Raw genomic sequence first — 22640 nt, 5'->3', positions numbered from 1 at the left:
TTTGAACAATTATCCATTCACTGAATCTCACCAGGTCGGAATTATTTTACCCATTTGATTGGATGAAATGTTACGGGAGCCCAGGAGGGAGAGGGGGGGAGAGAGAGGAAAGACTGTTGTAGAGAGGAGGAGTGGTCTTGTGGCTAAGGGACTAGACTGAGGAAATTGGGGTGCACTCTGGGCTCTGCCACAGACTCCGAGTCACTGCATCTCTCTGGGATTCAGCTCCCCCATTTATAAAATGGGGATGATCATCCTCCCATGGTCCTATTTTGTCTATTTAGACTGTAAGCTCTTTGAGGCTGGACTTGCCTCTTGCTCTGTGGATTGATAATGCGTAACACAACAAAGCCCTGATCTTGGTGGAAGCCTCTCCATGCTGTGCCAATAATAAGAGGAGAAAGTGAAGAGATTAGGTAGGGTTTAGCGGTGGGGGAGGAAAGGCAGACGTTAGACAGGCCACTAAAGAACAAGAGAAGGGCTTCTAGAAGACTCTGGATAGGAAAAGAGGAGGAAAGGGAGGAGCCCAAGGCTGAGAGCTGGATAATCGGAGAGGATAGTGGACGGGGATTGAGGGATTATGAGGACAGATGAGAAATTCTGTTGTGGGCAGGTGTAGTTGCTAGGCTTGTGCTAACAGCTATTTCTCCACCTTCCCCTCTGAAGTCTTGTCTACACGAGAGAATTCCCACCACTGCTGATTGTAACCGACTGGTGGGTGTGTTTTAGAGGTTCCTCCGCTGTGCCTGATCAGTGGAGGATATGAGTCTGTTACAGCCCCAGCTAGTGACCTTTAGCTCAAGCTGTTGCAGCTCCTGCTGACGGCTCCGAAGGTCCGCAGTTCTACTGCGGGTAGCTGTGACGCTAACAGTGGTTTCACTTCATCAGGTTTGATCAGGCCCCATGTGTACCACAAAAATCTTCAAACTTACTTTTCTCGAGAAAGGTCCCACTCAAGTCAAGCATGTCAATGGTGCTCCTAGCTCTGTTCCCGGTGTCCCCCTTCAGCATGTTCATTGCAAAGGCTGATGCGCTAATCCCTCCGCCATTCCCACGCCCGAGCAGAGTGGCAGACAAGTTCAGGAACTGTAGCTGTGGATAACAGGAGAAAGCCAGAGGCTGGAGTTCAGTGATGGGGTTTCCGGCCAGCGACAGCCACTTCAGGTTTGGCAGGTGGGCGGTCTGGCATGATGGCAGAGAGGACAATTTATTAGTGCTTAGGTCCAGGAACTGGAGGCTACTGAGGGCTCTGGTTCCCCACACAACTTCTTGGATGTGGTTGTGCCTCAAGGAGAGGGCACGCAGCTTTGGGAAGTTCACTATCTCCACGCCACTCAGCGTAGGCAACTGGTTGGTGCTGAGGTCTAAGGCCTCCAGTCCCCCAGGCAGGCAGGCAGGGAAGGCTTGCAGGCTGTTGTTGTTCAGATGCAAGTGGGTCCATGTCTTGTTCCTCAGATCCTCACAGGACATGCTGGTAAGATTAATGTTGTTTTCCCAGTGGTCTTGCTGGGCCAGCTGGAAAAGAGCTGTGAAATCCCCCAGCGCAGCTGGAGCTGCTCTGTCTGTCAGGCCGGCCGCCGCCTCCCACTCCAGCAGAGAAAGAGCGAGCAGGAGGGAAAACATTCTTTTGCTTTTCAGGGAGGGGGAAACAAAAGAGCAATATAGAGAAGTAAATTAAAGCCCTTTGGGGCTGCCACGAGCTATGTGAAAGCAAAACACTGATAAATATTTTGCTGGTGCCTGCAGATGGTGGAGGTGATAATTAGAGTCTCTGCTGTAATTAAACTGCCATAAAGATGAGGCATTTGGGAAGGAAGTCTCATCTGAGCATATTTAAAGGTACATAAAACCTTTCATCCCAAAGGTAACCAGCATGTGTCCCAAACTGTACCTGTTATTATTTATTAGTTGTATTATCTTTCTAGCACCTAGGAGCCCCACTCATAGACCAGGAACCCATCATGCTAGATGCTGTACAAACACACATGCAGCACTATCATCTCTGCCTAGCTGTATACTCAGAGCTGAAGGTCTGAGGGGAGAGCAGCAGCCAACTTAGGGCTGGTCTACACACGAAAGTTAGGTTGACCCATCTACGTACTTAAGCCAACCCAAGTCCCCAGTGTAGACAGTGCTTGGTCAATGGAAGAATTCTTCCACTGAACTAGCTACCACCTTTCGGAGAGGTGGATTTGCTACAGCGATGGGAGAACCCCTTGCATTGCTGTAGTTAGTGTCTACACTACAGCTGTACAGCATTGCCGCCATTAACTCTTTCAAGTGTGGACACACTCTGAGGCTGTAAACTCTTTGGGTCAGGGACCCTCTTTTGGTTCTGTGTTTGTACAGCTCCTAGCACAATGGGTTCCTGGGCCGTGACTGGGATGCCTAGGTGCTACCACAATACAAATAAATAATAAAAACAATATGTACACAGCAAGCTACATGAGGGGATAATTTTGGTCAAAGAGAACAGGCAAACATCTCCTCTTATGTGAAGTTCAATAGGCTCTTTAATCACCATACAGAGCAGACAGGAGCTTGCCTCTAAAGGTCCAAAGTAAATTGGGTGGTAATCATGTTGTCCACCTTGCCATGGGTTTGTTCTCGCATGATGTGGTGCACTGGCAGTGGGGAGGCAGGGCTTGGAAGGTCAGGCATGCCCATGGCAAGGTGGCTCTCCTACAAAGTGGCCTGCAGAATGCAAGTGTCGGAATCTTATGGGTTCAAAGAGAATGATCTTGGAGATTTTCAAAAGCCCCCAGGGGATTTAAGAGCACGAGGCCCATTGACTTTTCTTTCAATGCGGCTTGTGGGGAAAAGCAGCTAGGTTCCATTGAAAGTCAGGCCCCTTTGGCAAGGTCTACACTAGGAGTCCTTTGATGGTATAACAATACCAGTATACTGTACTGGCAGAGCACTAGTGTTACTCCTGGGGGAATTCTGCACCAAAAAATTATCTGCGCACAATATTTTAAAATTCTGCATATTTTATTTGTCAAAATAACTCAATATAATCACTCCCGTTTCAATTATTTTGGTAATTTATTTCCAAAGACTTAAAAGATGAGGCATTATGTACTTTCAAGTATATAAAAGGTTGTTACGAGGAGAAGAGAGAAAAATTGTTCTCCTTAGCCTGTGAGGATAGGACAAGAAGCAATGGGCTTAAATTGCAGCAAGGGCAGTTTAGGTTGGACATTAGGAAAAACTTCCTGACTGTCAGGATGGTTAAGCATTGGAATAAATTGCTTAGGGAGGTGGTGGAATCTTTGTCACTGGAGATTTTTAAGAGCAGGTCAGACAAACACCTGTCAGAGATGGTCTGGATAATACTTAGTCCTGCCATGAATGCAGGGGACTGGACTAGATGACCTCTCAAGTTCCTTCCAGTCCTATGATTCTATGAAAATACCTGTCAACAAGTATGTCTGTAACCCTACAGACAACAAAAAAGATTCAGGAAATGTTTTTTTGACAAATAGGTTACTTACTAGGCAAATTAATATAGAACTCTGAGTAATGAGTCATTTAAACTACAATACAGAACAGTATTTCCCGCACCCCTCAGATGCAGTGCAAACGCTTGGAGGAGTCAGGGGTAACAGAGGAGCTGAGGAAGAGAGAAATAATTGCTGGGAAGCAGCCTGGGAGTGAACCTGGAGGATTTTGGGTGTCGGTGGGAGAAGTATGGAACATGTTTTTGGAGGGAGGAGGAATTGTTAGAGAGTTGGGGAGCCTCCCCCATGCAGACCCTGGCTGACCCCTAATCTCTCCCATGCACATCTGCCCCTGTCCCCATGTGCCCCTGCACGCCTCTTCCCCCGTCCCCATGTGTCCCTGCACCAACACTCAGCCCTCCCTGCAGCCCTACACCTCCCTCCCACCATCCCCATGTGCTCCTGCACCCCCACTCAGCCATCCCTCCTCCCATCCCCATGTGTCCCTGAACCCCCTCCCTGTCCCCTTGCATCCCCATGTATTCCTGCACCCCCACTCAGCCACCCCCTGCCCACTTGCACCCCTCATCCCATCCCCATGTGGCCCTGAACCCCCTTTCAGCTACCCCCATTCCAATGTGGACCTGTACCTCCTTGCTCTCCCCCCCCGGTGTCCCTGCACCCCCCTGTTCCATTCAGCCCCTGCCCCAGTCTGTCCCTCCCCTTCTGAACCCCCGGTCTGTGTGATTCCCCCAGCAGTCCTGTGTGCTCCACTTTGTCTGTCTCCCCATATCCCATGCCTCCTCACCTGGCCCCACAGGCAGGGTGCTATGAGGAACACAGCCTCTCCTCCTCCCTATTGACAGCTGGCTGTTACAGTGAGCTGTCTGCTCTAGTGCCACAGCAGCCCCTGGTGGGTGAAAGGTGTAACTGCAGCGCCTCTCTGGCGGAATATATTTTCTGCAGAGAAAAAAAATCTGCGGGGAACATGAATTCTGCATGTGTGTAGTGGCAAAGAATTCCCCAGGAGTATAGTGTGGACACAGCTTATACCAGCATGGCTATGTTTTTGCCAGTATAGCCAAGTCTACACTTTGGCCAGCACAGCTACATTGGTCAGGGTTCACACCTCTTCACATCCCTAATCAGCATTGCTATGTTGGCAGAGTTTTGTAGCGTAGCCATTGCCTAAACCACTTTAGGGCTTTTGAAAACCTGTGCTCCTAAATCCCTTGGGCACTTTTGAAACTCTTCCCCTAGATCTGCTTCTAGCCCTTCGATAGTTACACCGATGCCCCTTTCCCAGGTGGTGGCACGGGCCTTGCAGCAGGTGACTTTCCTGGCAGTAGAGGATTCAGTGTCATTGATTTATTAGAGTGTATGCAGGGGTCCTCATTGCCTTGCACCAAAATGATCATAACTCAAGAGGGGCCTTTTCCCCCTGCAGAAAGAGGCCTGTCAGCAAGAAGCTGCTCCCTTGGTCACTCACTCCTTTAGCGCACTCTGCTCCCATTCCCTACCTGAGCTCTGGAGCTGTTAACCTGGAAAACGCCCAGCCTCTGAACAGCTTGTCCTGGACCCTGTGACCTAGGTAAGAGGTTGGGTATTAGTTCTACTTTTGTGCAGCTCTGGTTGGCGCCTGCTCCTCACCAGTCCCATCCAGAGAAAGGCGAGTGCGTATAAATCTCCTAACCGCCATAGCTGTGAGGGGTCTCTTAGGCAAGGCCAGGGCCACGGAAAATTTCCTGCTGAGTACTTGCAGGTGGATGATTCGTAATATGCATCACACTGCCACGTATGCAACACCAGTGGATTCGATCCACTGCCCCCTCCCCGGAGCACTCTGCATCAGAACTGTATGCAGCTCCCAGCCCCGCCCCACTGCATTTCTCCTCGTTTATGCCTGCAGAGCCTGACCTGCCACAGCGAGGAGCACCCTTTGTTCAGCCAGGAGCTGAGGAGCCTGCACCTCAGAAGTGCTCAGCTGCTTGCAGGATCTGGCCTGTCATGAGCATCTCCGGTTACATTTGCCTTCCCCATCCCTCTCCTCTGTTGTGCTTGCTCTCGGTCAGAGCTAGCTGGGTGCGTGTATGCTGCAGCCTTCACCCCTCAGCCCCCACCACAACAGCTGCCAGGCTGCTCCATGAAGTGCAGCTGCCCTCCCTAAATTCCATCTGCTGCCTCCCCAGAGCCCCGTACTGACTGTGCACAACACAGCCTGTTCCTCTGCCCCGACATGCAGCCTTCGCCTGGAACAAGTGGGAAGAACTGAACAAAGCGACAGCTGCGATTGCACACGGAGCTAGCTATCTCTGGTACTTATACCCCCTCCCCCCCCAAATTGCCACAGTATCTGAGCAGCTCAGCCTTTAATGTATTTATCCTCCCAACCCCCTGTGAGCTAGGCCAGTGCTATTATCCCCATTATACAGGTGGGGAACTGAGGCAGAGAGAGTGCTGTTTTTTGAAGGTGCCTAAAAATGCAGACAGGTGCCTGGTGGGATTTTCTAAAGGGTGTAAGCGGGTTAGGTGCCTAACTCCCATTGGATTTTTTTTTAAATCAGAGGGAGTTAGGCGACTTTGAGAATCCCATTAGGCACCCAAGTACCTTTAAAAGTCTCACCCTAAGTGACTAGCCCAAGGTCACACAGGTAGTTTGTGGCAGAGTAGGGACTCAAACCCAGGACTCTAACCATTAGGTCATCATTCCTGCTCTGCTAGCATCTTGAAGCTGAACGCTCATCCAAACAAGTCTCATTGGCAGGGTGATTCAAGCCCATTACTATGTGGAACACAGAGCTCAATTGTGTTCCCATTATTGCTCTGTTAGGAATGGTTACCGTTCACTGCTGCTGCAGGCCCTGCATTGGGCCAGGCATTTTCCAGTCCCGCTTGCCTTCTGTCTGCGACAGGCACAGGGGAAATGGGGTCTTTATGTCCCCTTTATGCTCCCCATATCAGAGGCCCTGCAAGAGCCTGCTCGGCCCTGAGCCCAAGAGACAGCAGCGTCAGAGTCCTCTGCCTCCAGCCTAGTCCCAGGGCAGCAGAAATGCCACAAGCCCTTGTGGAGCCCAGACCCAGGGGGACAGGTGGAAAATGGGCCGGTTAGAAACCCAGACGCTCACAGCCAATCCCACCCACTCAGCCTCGCCAGCATGCACATACCTGTCCAGGACTCCTGCTGGGGTCTGCGCTGCTCTGATTCCCTGGCGCTTGCTTATACACAGGAGTGACTCAGCAGCGTCTGCTCTCTTCCTGCAGCTAGGGGAGAGATCTGGACTAGCCTCACTCCCCTACATGTCAGCTTCCCCACCCTCCCTGGGAGCGGGGAGGGGACAGGCCCACTCTCCTCCCCTTTGCACACACCCAGCTCCCTCACCCTTACCAGCAAGGTGGTGGGAAGATTTCCTAACACCCCCTCCCCAGGCAGGACCAGTCCCTTCCCCTTCAGTCTGAGGGGATGGGGGGGCAGAGCGAGGGAGAACAATTTCTATACCCAGCTCCTCTTCGTCCACCCACGCTGGGGTGGGGGGAGTTATTATGTCTCTTCACTAAAGGGTCAAGGTGAAGAAGGGCCGATGCTGACGCTTGTCTGCTGACACCAGCCCTGAGATTTCTCAAGCAGCAGATAAAGTCGCCCCAGCCCGCTGACATTTCTCTGCAGGCGCCTGGAGACTAAAAGTGCAAACCCTGGAAACAGCCACACCAGGCAAGTGGCTTTTAAGAGCAGCCTTACCTGGAAGGAGGCCCCGAGCGAATGTCGAAACCAAAGTTCTCACCTCAAGTACCATCTCTGGAGGTCTGAGGAACGGGGTGTTCCCCGCCACTAGCCAGAGAAGGGCATAACCTGTGTTCAGCCGCCTGAAGACTTAGGGAGCGTGGTTCATTAATTATAAAGTGTCCCAGTTCTGCCCTTAGAGCTGGGGCAAGTCACTTCCTCTGGGTTTCCTCCCTCACCTTTTGGCTGTCTTATCTTGTAAGCGATGGGACTATATGTTTGTACAGTGCCTGGCACACTCGGGGCCTGATCTCAGGCGGGGCCTCTGGGCACTACTTTAATGCAAATAATCATTAGGAGAAGGAGGAAGATGAAGATTTTATAGGAAAGCACACAGACAGCAGGGACAGGAGTCAATAGGGACTGCACCAAAGTGAAAGTGTAAACAAAAGCACAGAACCCCAGGTGCTACTGCAAGCCAAATAATCATCAAAGCCGTGGTTTGTGTTCTCTTTGGAGCCTTTGCTGTCCCAGGAGAGTAACACATCTGTGCGTGGCAGACCTGCACAGCCCAAAGACAGGACTTTAATCCATGCACTGCTTTTCCTACAGACCTTGAAAGTATGTGCATACAAGACTTATCGCGGGCCATGTCATTCACTATCTAAGGGGGGCAGGGGCCTTGAAAACTAGCAGAACATCCGAAGAAACAAGATACGGTCTCTTAATGGGACTATTGGAAGCCATTGTGGTTCCCAGGAGACGTACGGATTGTTCCCTTGTAGACTATGGGGTCAGCTGGTTCAGTTCTAAGACAAGGCAAAGGGTTTCCCGACCTAGTGCCTGATCCTGCTGCCTTACTCACACAAGCGGCCCCACTGAGGTCTGATCCACACTACACACCTATATCAGTATAACTGTGTTGCTCATGGGTGTGAAAAATCCACACCCCCGAGCAACGTTGTTGTACCGACCTAACACCCCGTGTAGATAGTGCTATGTTGACGGGAGAGCAATGGGAAAGCTCTCCTGTCAGCATAAAGCATCTTCATGTAGACTTGCCCTCAGTTCTGAGGGACTGCTCACCTGACTGTGTATCCTGGGCTCCTGCTAACAACATGGTAGGAAACCATCCGTGGCTTCAGCTGTTCTGTACCTGCCCCAGTTAGTTGATTCAATTACCACTTAAAGTGGGATTAGCCAAAGCACTCATTATGGGAGCTGAGTTAGGCCAGTGCTCAGAGCTCATGAAAACTCCACCCTCAAAGCATTAAATGCTACTTTTCTTTGGACTTCCCTCATCTGCAGACTAACTCACGACCGGGCGATGCACTCTCTTTGCCTTGAGCCAGGAAGTCCTGCTGGAGCATTTGCTACTGCGAGCTTGGTACTTATGGGCAATGTATCTTCATGGGAAAATGGACTAATCACACTCTTAAAAGGCTGCCCAACTAAACTCTGAGCCAAGCTCTGCCCTCACTTTTCACTCAGCCCCAGTGATTTCACCCCAGGAGTTAAACCAGACAGCCTTTGGAGAGTTGAAAAGACAGCACGGTAACTAGCAACGGGGCCATTCGGTTCAAGCAGGGTGAAAATCAACACATAATCTTGCCCCTTATGGGCCTGACCTTGAAAAGTGCTGAGCACACGCAACTCCTGCTAACGTCAGTGGGTGTTGCAAGGTGCTCAGCCCCTTGCCTGGGCCCAATTCAGAAAGACACCGAGCACGTTCTGTAAGGTGCTGAGCACTCTTGCAGGATCAGGCCCTGCCTTTCTTCCTCCTCAGTATTCTCCCCAGCCGTTGTCTGCATTTTGGATGGTCAGCTCTCCAGGGAACTGACTACGCCTTCCCACAGGTTAGTACAGTGCCTAGCACAATGGAGACCTGATCTGACTAGTAATAAATAGCCACGGTCATACTGATGAAGGCTCCTAGGGGTAGATAGTGTTGCCACCACCCTATTTTGAATCAGACACACATTGCAATCTGCTGTAAACAGGCGGTAAGCTCTGCTGTGTGTCAGTTTCATCCACCTGCTTTCATCCACACATCACCAGCCTCGGCTGTTTCTTTAACTTTTTTATTTTCTCCTCTCTCCAACTCTACCAAGGCTTCTTGTGACAAGGCAAAGGGAATGGCCAGGATCTCAGTTCGGGCATGTGTTTTGATCAGGCCATTTTGCACAGGCTGTGTATGTGGTTGGGTTTTGAAATCTAAAACAGATCCCACCTCGGCTTCTCCCTTGATCTGAGTCAAAGCCTCTGACTGTCCGAGCTGGAATGTTAAGGATGAGGCCTGCATTCCTTAATGACACAGTGAGATAAGCCGAAGCTAGGAGGGAGCAATAGAAAGAGATGGTACCAGGTTGTAAAGGCTCTGGCGCTGAGTGTTTCCCCACCAGGAAGGCAAAGAATTCTTAAAAGGAACCTAACAATGGAAGTATCCAAAAAACTGGAGAATTTCATCAAAAGCCAATAAAAGAGGAAACATTTTTGGATAGGCCAATCAAACCCCAGAGTGAGCACAAGTTAATTCTTTTCCTACAAGGAACATAAAAGCAAGAACACGTTTATTTAGCCTGTGGTCTAAACAAGCCTATGGTCTGTGCACAGCATGCCATTTGTTGTACACATGTATTATAGGTCAGGACCCCATTCCGAAATCAGTGGTAAATCTCTTTCGTGGAATTCCTTGGGAGTTGGAGCAGGCCCCAGCTATGCAAGACATGTGTAATGTTTTACCCTGATCTGATTTTGCTTTGTGACATACAGAATAGGGTGGCAACAATGGACTATTATTTAGAGCCCAAATATTCATTTCATAATTAATTTTGTTTTCGTCTAGACAATACCTCTGTCTCTGAATGCAAAAATCTTATTTCCATGGAGTTTCCCTTTAAATTCAGGGTAGGGACTTTGTAGGCACTTTTGGTGCTACGTAAACGACTCATCTAACTAGAAGGGTTTGATCCTGCAGCCATTACTCACTTGCGTAAACCAGCTGGTATCCACAAGCAAACGCTGACTTCAACAGGGTTTTTGTAGGAGTAAGGCAAGCAGGCTGTGGCACACAGTAACTGAAATGCCAAGTCACACAAAGGGCTGGTTCGTGGGGTCTAGCAAAGCAGCACTTGGCTCAGCGTGGGTGGCAATGCAAAAGGTGGCTTTGAGCTGCAGTTGGCCCAATCCTGGGGCTGCTCATCATGGGGTGTGAGTTAAAGCAGGCCATACTAGCTGCCAATGGCTATTACAATGGCTTGGAATAGTGGGTCATGATCGGGGCACCGGAACGGGGTGTGTGTGTGTCAGCGGGCCATGCCCCCCCACTTTTTACTGGCCATAAGAGTGAGTGACAGGGGGAGGGGTGGAGAGGAGCAAGCGGGGAAGAGGAAAAAGGCAGAATGGGAGCAGGGCCTCGGGGGAAGCGGTGGTGAGGTGGCTGCGGCTCAGGGAGAAGCAAGGGTCTGAGGATGGGGCTTCAGGGGAATGGGTGGCACAAGGGCAGGGGCTCGGGGAGAAGGGGCAGTGCAGGAGCAGGGCCTTGGGGGCAGCACCACAGTTCAGGCGCCTGTGTCCCCCACCCCCCCATTTTAGGGCACTTCCGCCACTGCTGGTCATGCTCCCTCGTACTGCTGGTGTGACAGACGCTCGCTCTATTTGCCCCATACACCAGGGACTGAACCAGGGCTAAAAGCATTAGCTCGAGCTGTAGCAGCTAAAGAGCCAAAACGCTCCAGCAGGCGCCTGTCACAGACTCATGCCCTCTACGGACGGTCACAGCAGGGACCTTTCACACACACGCACTTGCAGGAAGTAGAACTGAGAGGATTTTCACCTAGCTTAAGGACAGCTTTTTTCTGGCAAAGCAATATCCCCAGTGCACCCGAGACTCAGGGCCCGGCTACACAAAGCATCTCATCCCCCGGGGAAAAGCTCTGACTGAGATACCGGAAACTCATGAAGAGCCTCTCCTGCCGTTTAATTTGCTTTTGATGCAAGGCGTCCCACAAAGCAGCATTGCAAGAGGGGAACGGAGAAGCAAGGAAGCTTTTTGACGAAGACGTGAAAACACAAGCGTCAGAGCTGTACGTGCCACCAGGGCAGCACTACACTATTTCATGTTCCGCGAGAATGCCTGGGGTCAGACTGAGAATTCACAAACAACTGATCCGATTTAACCGGTGGCTCAGGGACAGCAATGCCCCTTTGAAAGGTCACCTGCTCTTCCATTTTCTAATTATGAAGAAGTGAAAACGCTGGGCCGTGTTACTGCTTGGACAGGACTTTGAGACCTCCAGGGAAAGCACAGGGGGCTGCCTATAGCGATACCTGGTATCCTTCCTTCTCAGGACCTTCCTGCTTTGCAGCGTAACTGCACCAATGCAAGTCCCTACTGTAGACGCACTAAGTTCCTTGTACCAGTGCCGCTTGCCAGTTGTAAACCAAGGTAAGACCCTAGTGAGTAAGATCCCAGAATAGACAAGCCCTGAGTCAGTCATGAACCGATGCCCCAGCAAGGTGCTAGGGGGCGTGGTGCTGTTGGAAGTGCCAGCTTTTGGACAATAGGGGGAAAAAAAAATGGAGGTCTGGAATACCTGTGGTCACTATGGAGGCTATGGCGCTTTTGTAACAGTAGGGGCAGCATATTGCTTGTCAAATCAGCTGTGGGGGCAGAGAAAAATACTGGCAATGTGTCCCCCGATAAACACATCACAGAGGCGGTGGGCAATATTCCATACAGGGGGATGAGACTCAAGCTGGCAAAGACCAGGAGGTAGAGGAGGGGTGGCCAACCTGAGCCTGAGAAGGAGCCAGAATTTACCAATGTACATTGCCAAAGAGCCACAGTAATACATCAGCAGCCCGCCCCCGCCCCCCATAACAGCCTCCTGTCCACCAGCAGCCCCGCCGATCAGCACCTCCCGCTCCCTTCCTGCACCTCCTGATCAGCTGTTTTGTGGCGTGCAGGAGGCTGGGTGGGGGAGGAGCGAGGGCACGGCCAGCTGAGGGGTAGAATGGGGGCAGGGCCTGAGGCAGAGCAGTGAGCAGCCCCCGGCACACTGGAAAGTTGGCGCCTGTAGCTCCAGCCCCAGAGCCGGTGCCTGTACAAGGAGCCGCATGTTAACCTCTGAAGAGCCGCATGGGGCTCCGGAGCCCCAGGTTGGCCACCCCTGAGGTGAAGAATCTTTAGCGTGACCCCTTCTAACTCGCTTCGGAGTGATGTCACTGGGCTGTACGGGGTACCATTTCCAGCACTCCTTGGGCGGGAGGATGGTTGGCACGCTGCTAGACTTCTGAGAGTTCACGACTATAAAGGAAAACCAGGGGAAAGACGTCCTCCAGGCTCCTGGATGAGTATATAGGGCCATCCTCCCTGCACCAGCAGGACACCATTGTTTGAAGGGTAGCAAAGTATTAGCATGAGCGCGAAACAATGGAAGTTAAAGATACCGTGTGTTCAATACACAATCCCAACGACAGCCTTCCTTGAATACAAAAGTGTGTCTTTATTTAAGGGCTGGAACAGCAAAAATGTGTTTCAAGCCGGGCTAGAGTGGGAAACATTTCAAAATCTTACTGCACGAACATTCATACATACACAGCATACCACGTGGTTCCCTCCTGCTGCCGGCAGCTCTAGCATGCTGTGGCGTGTAGGCAGAACTCCCCATGGCATGAAGCAAAGGTAGAGTTCTTCAAAATCAACAGCCTAACACAGCCTGCACCTTGGATTGCAAGATCGGTTCATGCTGCCTCTCTCTGATCTCAACACAGTGTTGCCTAGTGGGTAGAGCACTGGACAAGGACTGAAGTGCCCACGGTTCTGTTCCTGGCTCTGCCACGGTCCTGCTGGGCAACCTTGGGCAAGTCACTTCACTTCCCCCGGACCTCAGTTTCCCCATCTGTAAAATGGGGATAATGACACTGACCTCCTTTGTAAAGGGCTTTGAGATCTACTGATGAAAAGAACTACTTACTACTGTTGTTAGCAGCTCCCGAGCAGGCATTAAGTAGCATAGAAGGCCTTGTATGGTCCCTCTGCACCATGAGTGAATTTCACTAGTAGAACACCATTGGGTCTAACTCTTCCCACAGAAGGCTAAAGAAAGGGGAACAGCGCTGCTATAAGAAGAGGGAATGCTCCCCTTCCTCTCCCTGGCTTGGGTTTGTGGTGCTCCTCCACAGCTCCCCCTCCTGTTTCAATCCACTTGAACCCTCATGCGCATACACCGGTATGCATCAGGAATAACTCCACTGCAGCCAACAGAGAGACTGGAGTAAAACCAGACCCAGTGAAAGAAGAATCAGGCCCAACAACAGCCCAAACAAACAACACCTAGCAGTGATTCTGTAGTGACAAATTCAGCATCTCAGGCTGCATGAAATCTTGGGGGTGTGGAAGTAACCCACGTACTGGGTGCCGTACTTCTTTAAGTGCATCCATGCCATTTAACTGGTCAGCATTTTATGACTGTACCTGGATTACCCTGTCCAGGGATCAAGCACTTTGCTAACAGTTGAGCACTACAGGCCTGAGCCAAACCCCACTGAAGACAATGGGAGTCTCACCATTAACTCCAGTGGACCTATCTATCCAATGAAGAGGGATTTTGTTTTGCAGTTGTGAAGTGTGTATCTTGAAACCCAAGACCAAAGGATTCAGCATTACAGATTTTAGTATCAACGTTCCCACAGATAATTCAGGTCTCAAGTAGATAATGGCATGTAATCACTTTTGCCCAGAATTTAATGCCACGTTCATAAAATAGCGAGGAAGCACGTTTACAGGCCTTTGTAAAGTGTTAAATAATGGAGAAATAGCTATTAAAACAATTATTTTAACATCAAAATGAAAATATTCCCCAAAAGACTAATGTTTAAGTGCCAAGATTAATACCTGTGCTTAACTTTATGCACAGGAGTTGTCCCTTTGACTTCAGTGTGACTTCGTGCCTGTGAATAGTCCAACAATAGCAATAAGCATTTGCAGGACTGGGTCCTTAACTGATCCTCAGAGCTTGATAGTTCCATGTGCAAGACAGATCACAGAGTACTGAAAGGACCATCCTATGTATATGATAGGTAGTATTTTGTTCCAGTAATATAGCTTTCAAATGTATATTCATGTAGCCTTAGCTCTATTAATCCTGAGATAACCTAGAAAATGGGAAATCAATGGCAGTTGCACCAGTGTAACAGAACAGGACAGTGTATCCCAATATCCTCAAATTCCTTGTTCAGGATGCTAAAATAGGTCATCTACGTTAAACAGGAAAGAATGGGAAATGTCCATCAACAATCAAGATAAAGTGAACCTTTGGTGAAATCTTCACGTAGCACGAAAACAACCAACCAAAGAAGTCTTATTTCCCTAATGTTGATCGAGAGTCACCTTATTCCATCCCTTTGACACAGGATAAGTACACGGTCTGCTATTCCATCAGCCAACAGAAGTAACAGTATAAGAGAGAAAATCTTATATATTGTCTGCTCCTTTTTGCCAGCAAACAAACATGTTGCTTCACCTCATTCCTGTCCTCCAGTTAATTTATGGAACAGATCTTCATCCAGTGTTTCATTTTGGTCTTTGGAACGAGTGGACAGGAAGATGTAACCTCCAATGTATTCATGGACAACCTTGCAATCTGCACTCAGGCACGTGAAAGCAATGGACACATTCTGATCAAACTCAATTGCAACCTAAAGAGAAAATGAAGAGCAAAAACGAAATGATGAAAATGATGAAAATAAACAAGATCATCTCTGTACCAGTGATCACATATATCTTTAGAATAGACGGAGCCCAATAAATACCTGTTGGACTATAAATGCCTAAATAAATAGCTGGCATTGCTAATAAGAGTAGTGTGGGAAAAGGATTTCTGAATTTTCAGTAAGCCCTTTTTCCCCAATCTGTTCAGTTAGGGCCCTCTTGTGGTCAAATCTCCCTTACTGTTTTTACAGCCCAAACAATAAGCCGTTTCACTGATCACACTAAGGTAGCTGGGGAAGTTCCCAGCTTTTAAACAGATCAGTGGGAATGTTGCAAAGGACAGGAACGACCCTACTTTGAGTCTGTATGCAAACAAGTTAAAGAACGTTACTATTTAATTATTGTTCAGGATGTCACGTGCTGAATCCAAGTGTGCTTTGGGGGCTAGAATTCTAGTTGTACAATTCTAGTTGTAGTTGAATTCTGCCTCCTTGTGATCCTGGCATAGCAGCTCCTCACCACACCCTCCCAGTCCCTGGCACACAAGGGGCATTCTTGGGGGGTAGCTGGAGCTTCTCACACTTCTGTTATCCCTGGCTTCTGGAAAGGCCCTTGGGCCTAGGGGGAGCCAGGTGTAAGCTAGAGCAGGGGCTTTCAACCTTTTTCTCTCTGAGGTCCCCCCAACATGCCATAAAAACTCTATGGCCCACCTGTGCCACAACAACTGTTTTTCTGTGTGTAAGTTGCTCAGGTATTGGCTTCAGCCCTGGGTGGCAGGTCTCAGGGACCTGGGCTTGAGCCCCATGTGGTGGGGCTTCAGCTTACTGCCCTGGGCCCAAGCAAGCCTAATACCGGCCCTGCTTAACAGACCCCCTGAAACCTGCTTGCAGTCAGGGAGCCCCGGACCCCTGGTTGAGACCCACTGAGACAGAGCAGCCTGAAGGCTGCTCTGACTTATGTCAGGGGTCAGGCTACTCTCTGGCCCCCGAATCTAGGATTCACAAAAGGTGTCTTAAAGCCATCTTTGCCCTCCAATTACCAAATCCTACACTGAGCAAAGCTTGGCTGGACCAAGGAAGCTGAGCGTCTTTGTAAAAATGACATTGGGGCGCTCCATATTTACCCTCTCTCAGCGACTTATGCATTGAAGTAGCAGAGCTTGAAGATTATTTCCATGTTAGCCCTGCAAACTCAGCCTGGGATCTGAGAGTCAAGTTGGGTTCTTTCTGCATCTCACATCATTCCCAGAAATCAAGATTCTGCCTCTGGAGTTTAGAGAATGATGGGTCAGACAGACTGTAATCCCAGCTGACTCTGCTATCACTTTACTGGTAAAGCATTAAAAACGCATTGGAAGCCGATTCTGCTCTTGAGTTCACCTGTACCATCCCAATGAAATCAGGGGCAGAATTTAACTGAGGGCTGAATTTGTCCCCTTTCTAGTCAATTACAATGAGCAGATCTGATTTAGACACAAAGGGAGCAGACATATTAAACAGGTGCCATTTTTGCATTTTTCTGACTGTGCTTTAAATCTGAGTTTTCAGTCTCTGCCTTTTTAAAAAAAACAGTATAATACCTATGTTGTATGTAGTGTCGTCGTAGCCATGACAGTCCCAGGATATTAGAAAGACAAAGTAGGTACGGTAATCTTTTTTATTGGACCAACTTCTATTGGTGAGAATGTAGCCTGATCTATAGATTCTTGTATTAATTATACTGATTACTTAAGAATTCCCACTTATCACTTTGAGGGTTGACAGGTTCTTGTCCCAAGATCAGGCCCAGTGTTATTAAAATTACTGTAGAGGTGGGAACCCCGATGTGCACAGTTGCAACACTCACTCTATAGGAAAACTTCTGCACTTACAATAGTTTGTTAATACATTTAGCACAGTCACAAACACCCCAACTCAGTAAAGGTAGATAGAGCTACTACAGAATGTCCATCTGCACATCCATATACTCACACCATCTCCTGCAGAACAACCTGAAATGTGAGCCATTATTTTCCTCATCACCAGTGGCCATCATTCTGGCCCCTTCCAAGGACTACATCTCTCTCCTACCGTCCGAAGGCTGGGATACAACTTGTATAATATGGTACGCTGATGCCAATATGTCTAACGCCTATTCAGCAGGGGTTTCTCCCCTCTTCCTTATTTGTATTTCCTCACCCTATTAACATTGAGGTGCCCTTCTCCTATAGGTTAGTACATCAATGATCTCAACTTATCATCATGTGTGTTAATTCCTTGCCATGGCACTCTTGTGGGCAGTCATCTGCAGATGTTAACTCATGTTCCTGTGGTTGACTGTCGTTATGAGCAAAATTTCCTCTTACACACTCTATTCCCAGTTCCCCAAAACTTGGAGGTTACAATTGGGCCATTTATCTGTGCCTAAGTTCATAGCTTCAGCACTTAGCATAAGGCTTGAGGCCTAATGTCTTACAGGCTACAGGCCTGTAGGTTCCTTGCATGACTGCTGAATATAATAAAGGCAGAATATAATGAAGACAAGGCAGTGAATATAATAAAGGCAAACTAGTCCTATGGGCTACAAGACAGACAAGATTTCAAGCTTCAAAGAGCTCTGTGTGGCTCAAAAGCTTGTCTCTCTCACCAACAGAAGTTGGTCCAATACCTCACCCATCTTGTCTCGCTAGTCACACAAATGGATTATTTAATAAACCGTGACATCAGACTAGTTTTGGGCTTTAAAAAATGATCTGGTGAAAGCATCTTCAGGAGATTGAAATGTAGGAATTGGACATGAAGAGCTGTTCTGATTTTACCTGACGTATTTCCCAGTTCACATTCCACTGCTTCATACTGGAGAATCTCCATGTTGTGATAGGATCCCCAGTGGCTGCATCGATCCTAATCAGCCTGTTATAGGAAACTCCCAGCAGATCATCTTTCTTGCTTCCTTTAAACCTGGGGCGGGGGGGAGGAGGGTGAAAGCAGATTCATTTTGCAGCATGTTTCCCTAGTGAGATATTTCACCTGTCCCTTATGCAAGTGTGGCAAAACGGGGGAGGAGGCTTCTGCTGCCTTTGCACAGGTCAGCCGCAAGGCAAGCACCCAGAGGCAGCCTGAACAATGCAGGAGGTTGGAGCAGTAACGGGCTTGAATCAAACCCGCTGATCACAACATCCTGGAACTTGGGAAAGTTTGGCTCCTTCTCTGCTGCAGTGCGTGGCACAAGGCAGGCAAGAATATGGCCTGGTAAAATATGGCAGTGGCTATGAAAATACAGCAGAAGAATGTATTCTCATGAGAATGTAGCTATTCAGCCACCAACATTTTAGGGAAATAAAGGAGGACTGTATGAAAAACACAGGAAAAAAAAGCTTATTTTAAAGGGACATGTAAGAGTGCTGGCCTGTAAACACAGGCATGGCTGGCACATCTTTGTTATTACTGTTATGATTTATCTTGTGATAGCACATTGGCACCCCAATCATGGACCAGGACCCCACTGTGCTAAGTGTTATACAAACACAGAACAAAAATGTAATCCCGGCTCCAAAGAAGCTGATACAGGGACATAGCCCCTTTAAGCCTGGGGGCTGCTGGGAGCTGTAGTTTCCACACAGATCACATGATGGTGGGGGGGGTCCATTGACAGTGTCATGTGACACCTGCAGAAGACTATATAAAGTAATGCTCCTGCCTCACTCTGGAGGAGATGAGTATTTGAGGTAAGACCAAGTAAAGTCCTTCCATGGGAACTTGGCAAGGGGCCTAGGAGATAGCTAGGAAAAGCATTTCCTTCCCCCCACTCCCTTTGCTGAAAGCTGGAAAGGCCTCTTTAGCTCTTGGAAGTGTTTTGTGTTAATTTGATTCTATTTTGGAGTCTCGTCTAAGAGGACAAAGCTGGCCCTGCGTGAAAGGACTTGAGGCAGATATCTCACACACATTCTGATCTGGTTATCAGTTTACAGGACGTCATTGCACAAATATGTTATCTATGCTACAAAATCATTCAGTTGTATCACAGTTTAGGACCTTTTGCAGAATTGTTGATGAAACAAGGGACAAAGTGCATCCTAAATCGTCTTTATACAAGACAGAAGGCACCAAATAAGGGATGTGCCTTATAGGTTTTTTTTTTTGCTCTGTAAATTTTGCTGAACTTTTTGGAGAGAGCACTTGTGACTCAATCGTCTAAATTCTGCCCTCAGGTTCACCTGTATATCCCTACTGAAATCTTAGGAAGACCCAGTAGAGCAGCGTGAGATGGATGCTGCAAGGCAATAGCTAAGAGCAGAATTGGACCCTATTTGTTCAGACCCAGCTTCCAGCTGACAACTGAGGGCAGGTCTACACTATGGGGCTAAGTCGACTTAAGTTACGCAACTCCAGCTATGTGACTAACGTAGCTGAAGTCAACGTAGCTTAGGTCGACTTTTGCAGTGTCTACACCACACTGGGTCAACGAGAGAAACTCTCTTGTCGACTTACCTTATGCTTCTTGTTCTGGTGGAGTACCGGAGTCAACAGGAGAGTGATCGGCAGTCAATTTAGCGGGTCTTCACTAGACCCGCTAAATCAACTCCCGGTGGATCGATCGCCACACGTTGATTCCCCCGGTAAGTGGGGACAAGCCCTGAGATGTGGAGGAGCTGAAAGTTTGCTTTTTGAATGCATATCGTACGTAATGAATTGCCAAAACAGGTGTGATGCTTAAAAGAAATGCAGTGTTGCATCTAGCGCTAATGGGAAAGAGCAGGAGTGATGAAATGCAAGGCACAGTTGAGAACACGGAGAAGGAAATGGTGCTTTTCCATCTTTGAGTCTGTATGAGCGATAAGTCTAGTTTATTCCTCCGGGTACCTTACTTCAGTCAAAACTCATCATGTTTTGTACAATGCCAAACACAATGGGGCGTAACGAGGCTCCTAAGTGCTACCACCTAATAAATAGTAATATTTCTATTATCGTAACGCATAGGAGCCCTTGTCCTAGGCCAGAACCTCATTGTGCTTAGAGCTGTACAAACCCAGAATAAAGCTGGTCCTAAAACAGCATGCAGGTTTCCAGAATTTAAAAAGGGTCCTTAAAAAAAAAAAAAAAAGTGTAAGATCGTGTTCTGAGACCTGAGATTCAAAGGAGTCTCTGACAATCACTGACCAGGAAAACAGCAGGGCAGTCTGACATCATTACCTTACAATGTAGTATGTTAAACCGAACTCAGGGAGGGACTGCCACGCCTGGATAAAACGCAACTTGGCTTCCACTAGCGGCATCTGTGCCACGTTTTGGTGGGCTTCCAGAATGCGGGCGGTCAACTGAGAGAGACAGGGAGAGAGGAAGGAGTTCAGCGGGTGGAGGACTACTGTGCAAAAACGTCCTTTGTTTTCTTTAAATAAAATAGTGTCCGCTCTAGGGCCATGTTCAGACACAAATGGTTCAGGATGAAGTAGTCACTGTCCTAAGTAAACAAGGTGCTGTATTCACTCAGGGACAGATCCTGACCTGTGGCCTTGTTCTCCTCAGCGCAGATCAGGAGAGACTGGGGCATAAAGATACCTGCCTGATCCTCATTTTCTGCTGTGCTGGACTCCAGCATAAAGCAGAGCAACCTCAGGGCTGCTCTATTTTATGTTTGCTGCCCACCTCCCCTAAGGAGCATTTCACAGCTGGAGACTGCCAGGATGTTAGGAGGCCCTGGCCACATCCCCTGCACTGCAGGCCAGGTGTTGGGTGGTGTAGGAGCTCCTGCGGTGGCCCATTACCACCCAAGGATTCCTCTAGGCATGCGGGAGCCTCGTGAAGCCAGACCTAATGAATTTATGACTGCTCTACCTTGCCTGATTGGTGCAGAGCAGCGGGCGTGCACGGAGGGAATCAAGTGACAGCACAGGAAGAGCTTTTAGCTTCCAAGCTGCACATTCAGGACAATATGGCGCTCCGATCCCAGCTAGCCTGGGGCGACGGCTCATTCCAGCACCCTGCACTGCCTCAGGCTAGCGATTCTCTGGCTGGCTCGTTTCTGGTTCTCATCCTACATCCTTGTTTTGGCCCGGCGCACTTCCCTGTTTCTGCTTTGCGCCGGGTCCACTTGCGGCTGCTACCCCGACTTGCCCTGCAGAAGCTCATGGCATGGAAACTGCATTGCCGTGCGCAGAGTCACTCCGGAGCCATGCTGCTGGAATGCTAAATATGCTGCCCAGGACCCCTGCAGAGTGCTGGGGAAATGGACCCCGCTGGGGTAGGCAGATCAGGTTTAAAGCGAATGAGAGAAGCAAGCTCCTTTATGACACCAGGCTGTTGTTACATTTGGTACTCATTCATGCCCATTGCAGTCACTGCACTTAGCCTCATTCATGCAATCTAGTGACAAGTACATCGGTGCAAACAAAGGTGCTCTTTGCTAGGGAGCAGATTTACCACGCTGATTCCTGATCTAATGCCAGGGCTGGGCTCTGGAAGCCTATGAGGCCTGCAGCGGGGGCCCCTCTGAGTCTGTGGCCCTATAAAGGAGCTCTCACCCTAGGGTTTTCTGAGTTGCAGGTAGCTCTGCTATCTGGCTTTGGAGAGGAGCCTGCCGATAAGTTCTGGGAGGAATGGGCTGACTTGATTTGTTATATGCAAACAATTCGTTACTCGACAATTGTAACTTGATCATTTCAAACCCACTGAGTGACAAACTGGTACAACTTCGGGGGGCGGGGGGGGAGAGCTGCCTGGCAAACTTTTTTCCAGTCCTCCCCAAATTTTTGAGACTTCAAAAACTTTTCCTGTTTTGCAACAGGACGAAACTGAGCCCTTTTTTAATGAAAAACGAGTGCGAGAGAGAGAGAGAAGAGATCAACCCTCCACCCTAGAATAGCCAAGAGGTTCAAGTCCCTGGGCTGCCTCAGGCAAAGCACAGCCTTAAACCTGGGTCTCCCACATATATCCCAGGCAAGTGCCCTAACCACTGGACTACTGGCTGTTCTGGGAGGTGGTGTTTGCAAGTACGTACATACATATCTTCTGGTGCCCCTCCCCCGACCTAAGAAACCTTCTCGCCAAAACAGACCCTGTCCCGTGAACTTTTTCTGTTTCGGAGAACTGGCTTTTTCCAACAAAAACCAGTTTAGCCAAAACATTTCCCGACCAGCTCTGCTAGGGGTTGGGGCACCACGGGAGGTTTTTCCCCTCCTTTCCCAGTCTAGGGGGCTACTGGAGGACCCTATCTACCTAAGGTACAGACAACCCCGTCCCTGGTGCATCCTTCTGGGGTGCCAGCACCATCAATAGGAGGCAGCCGCTGGCTTTGGAGACAGAGGGGTGGCTGCAGGGGGCTTCCTGGGAGAAAGCAAGTGTTGAGAGCCTGTCGCTGTGCTTGTTTTAAAGAGACAGGCCTCTCATTCAACCCCGAGGAGGAGAATTATTGTTGTAAGATATTCCTGGCTGTGGCCAGGAGCCCCTTGAAAAGTTTCCCAGCACTGTTCTGAGCCAGTCCGACCCTGGGCTCCACCCCACAGCGTATCAGGAGCCTGTCACCTCTCCTTTCCCAGGGGCCAGCCTAACCCTGATGACGCCAGCCGTACCTGTTTGGACTTGTATTTTTTGGCATATCGTGGTGAGACAAAGCGTTCCGGTTTCATGTCCACGCTCTCTGGATCGGAGACCGCCTGCGGAGACGTGGTCCGGTTCTTCATCCTCAGGAATGAAAGGATTTTATGCACCTCGGGCTGGTAAGAGCTGTCTGCCATTGTTTTGCCTTTCGCAGCTAAGACACAAGCAGCCATCCAGCATGCATATTGATTCTC

The 22640-nt window shown here is 49.1% G+C and overlaps 2 protein-coding genes and 1 long non-coding RNA gene across 10 annotated transcripts in view; 1 reads left to right on the top strand and 2 right to left on the bottom strand.

The window, feature by feature from the left end:
- LRRN4 (leucine rich repeat neuronal 4) overlaps positions 1-6783 on the bottom strand; it is a 21340-nt gene extending 14557 nt beyond the window's left edge. The window contains exons 1-3 of one of the 2 annotated variants that reach the window (XM_043544073.1): positions 6606-6783; positions 4961-5027; positions 933-1630 (exon numbers count right to left, since the gene is read on the bottom strand). In XM_043544073.1, the coding sequence (XP_043400008.1) occupies positions 933-1623 (691 nt within the window). In that variant the 5' untranslated portion in view covers positions 1624-1630; positions 4961-5027; positions 6606-6783. The remainder of the gene's footprint in view (positions 1-932; positions 1631-4960; positions 5028-6605) is intronic. The other variant, XM_043544072.1, reaches the window with a different exon arrangement.
- Positions 1-22501, top strand: part of LOC119565874 — a 27687-nt gene extending 5186 nt beyond the window's left edge. For 3 of the 4 annotated variants that reach the window (XR_005224960.2, XR_006289968.1, XR_006289970.1), the window contains 3 exons: positions 4888-5031; positions 21635-21839; positions 22386-22498. This is a non-coding gene — a long non-coding RNA (uncharacterized LOC119565874). Of the gene's footprint in view, positions 1-4887; positions 5032-21634; positions 21840-22385 lie in introns of all 4 variants that reach the window. The other variant, XR_006289969.1, reaches the window with a different exon arrangement.
- FERMT1 (FERM domain containing kindlin 1) overlaps positions 13846-22640 on the bottom strand; it is a 40182-nt gene continuing 31387 nt past the window's right edge. For all 4 annotated transcript variants that reach the window (XM_043544074.1, XM_037896169.2, XM_037896167.2 and 1 more), the window contains exons 12-15: positions 22419-22640; positions 20044-20168; positions 17670-17811; positions 13846-14859 (exon numbers count right to left, since the gene is read on the bottom strand). In XM_043544074.1, the coding sequence (XP_043400009.1) occupies positions 14686-14859; positions 17670-17811; positions 20044-20168; positions 22419-22640 (663 nt within the window). In that variant the 3' untranslated portion in view covers positions 13846-14685. The remainder of the gene's footprint in view (positions 14860-17669; positions 17812-20043; positions 20169-22418) is intronic.

This window comes from Chelonia mydas, chromosome 3 (assembly GCF_015237465.2).
Source record: "Chelonia mydas isolate rCheMyd1 chromosome 3, rCheMyd1.pri.v2, whole genome shotgun sequence".
Classification (NCBI taxonomy): Eukaryota; Metazoa; Chordata; order Testudines; family Cheloniidae; genus Chelonia; species Chelonia mydas.
This window is presented reverse-complemented; position numbering and strand designations above follow the sequence as displayed.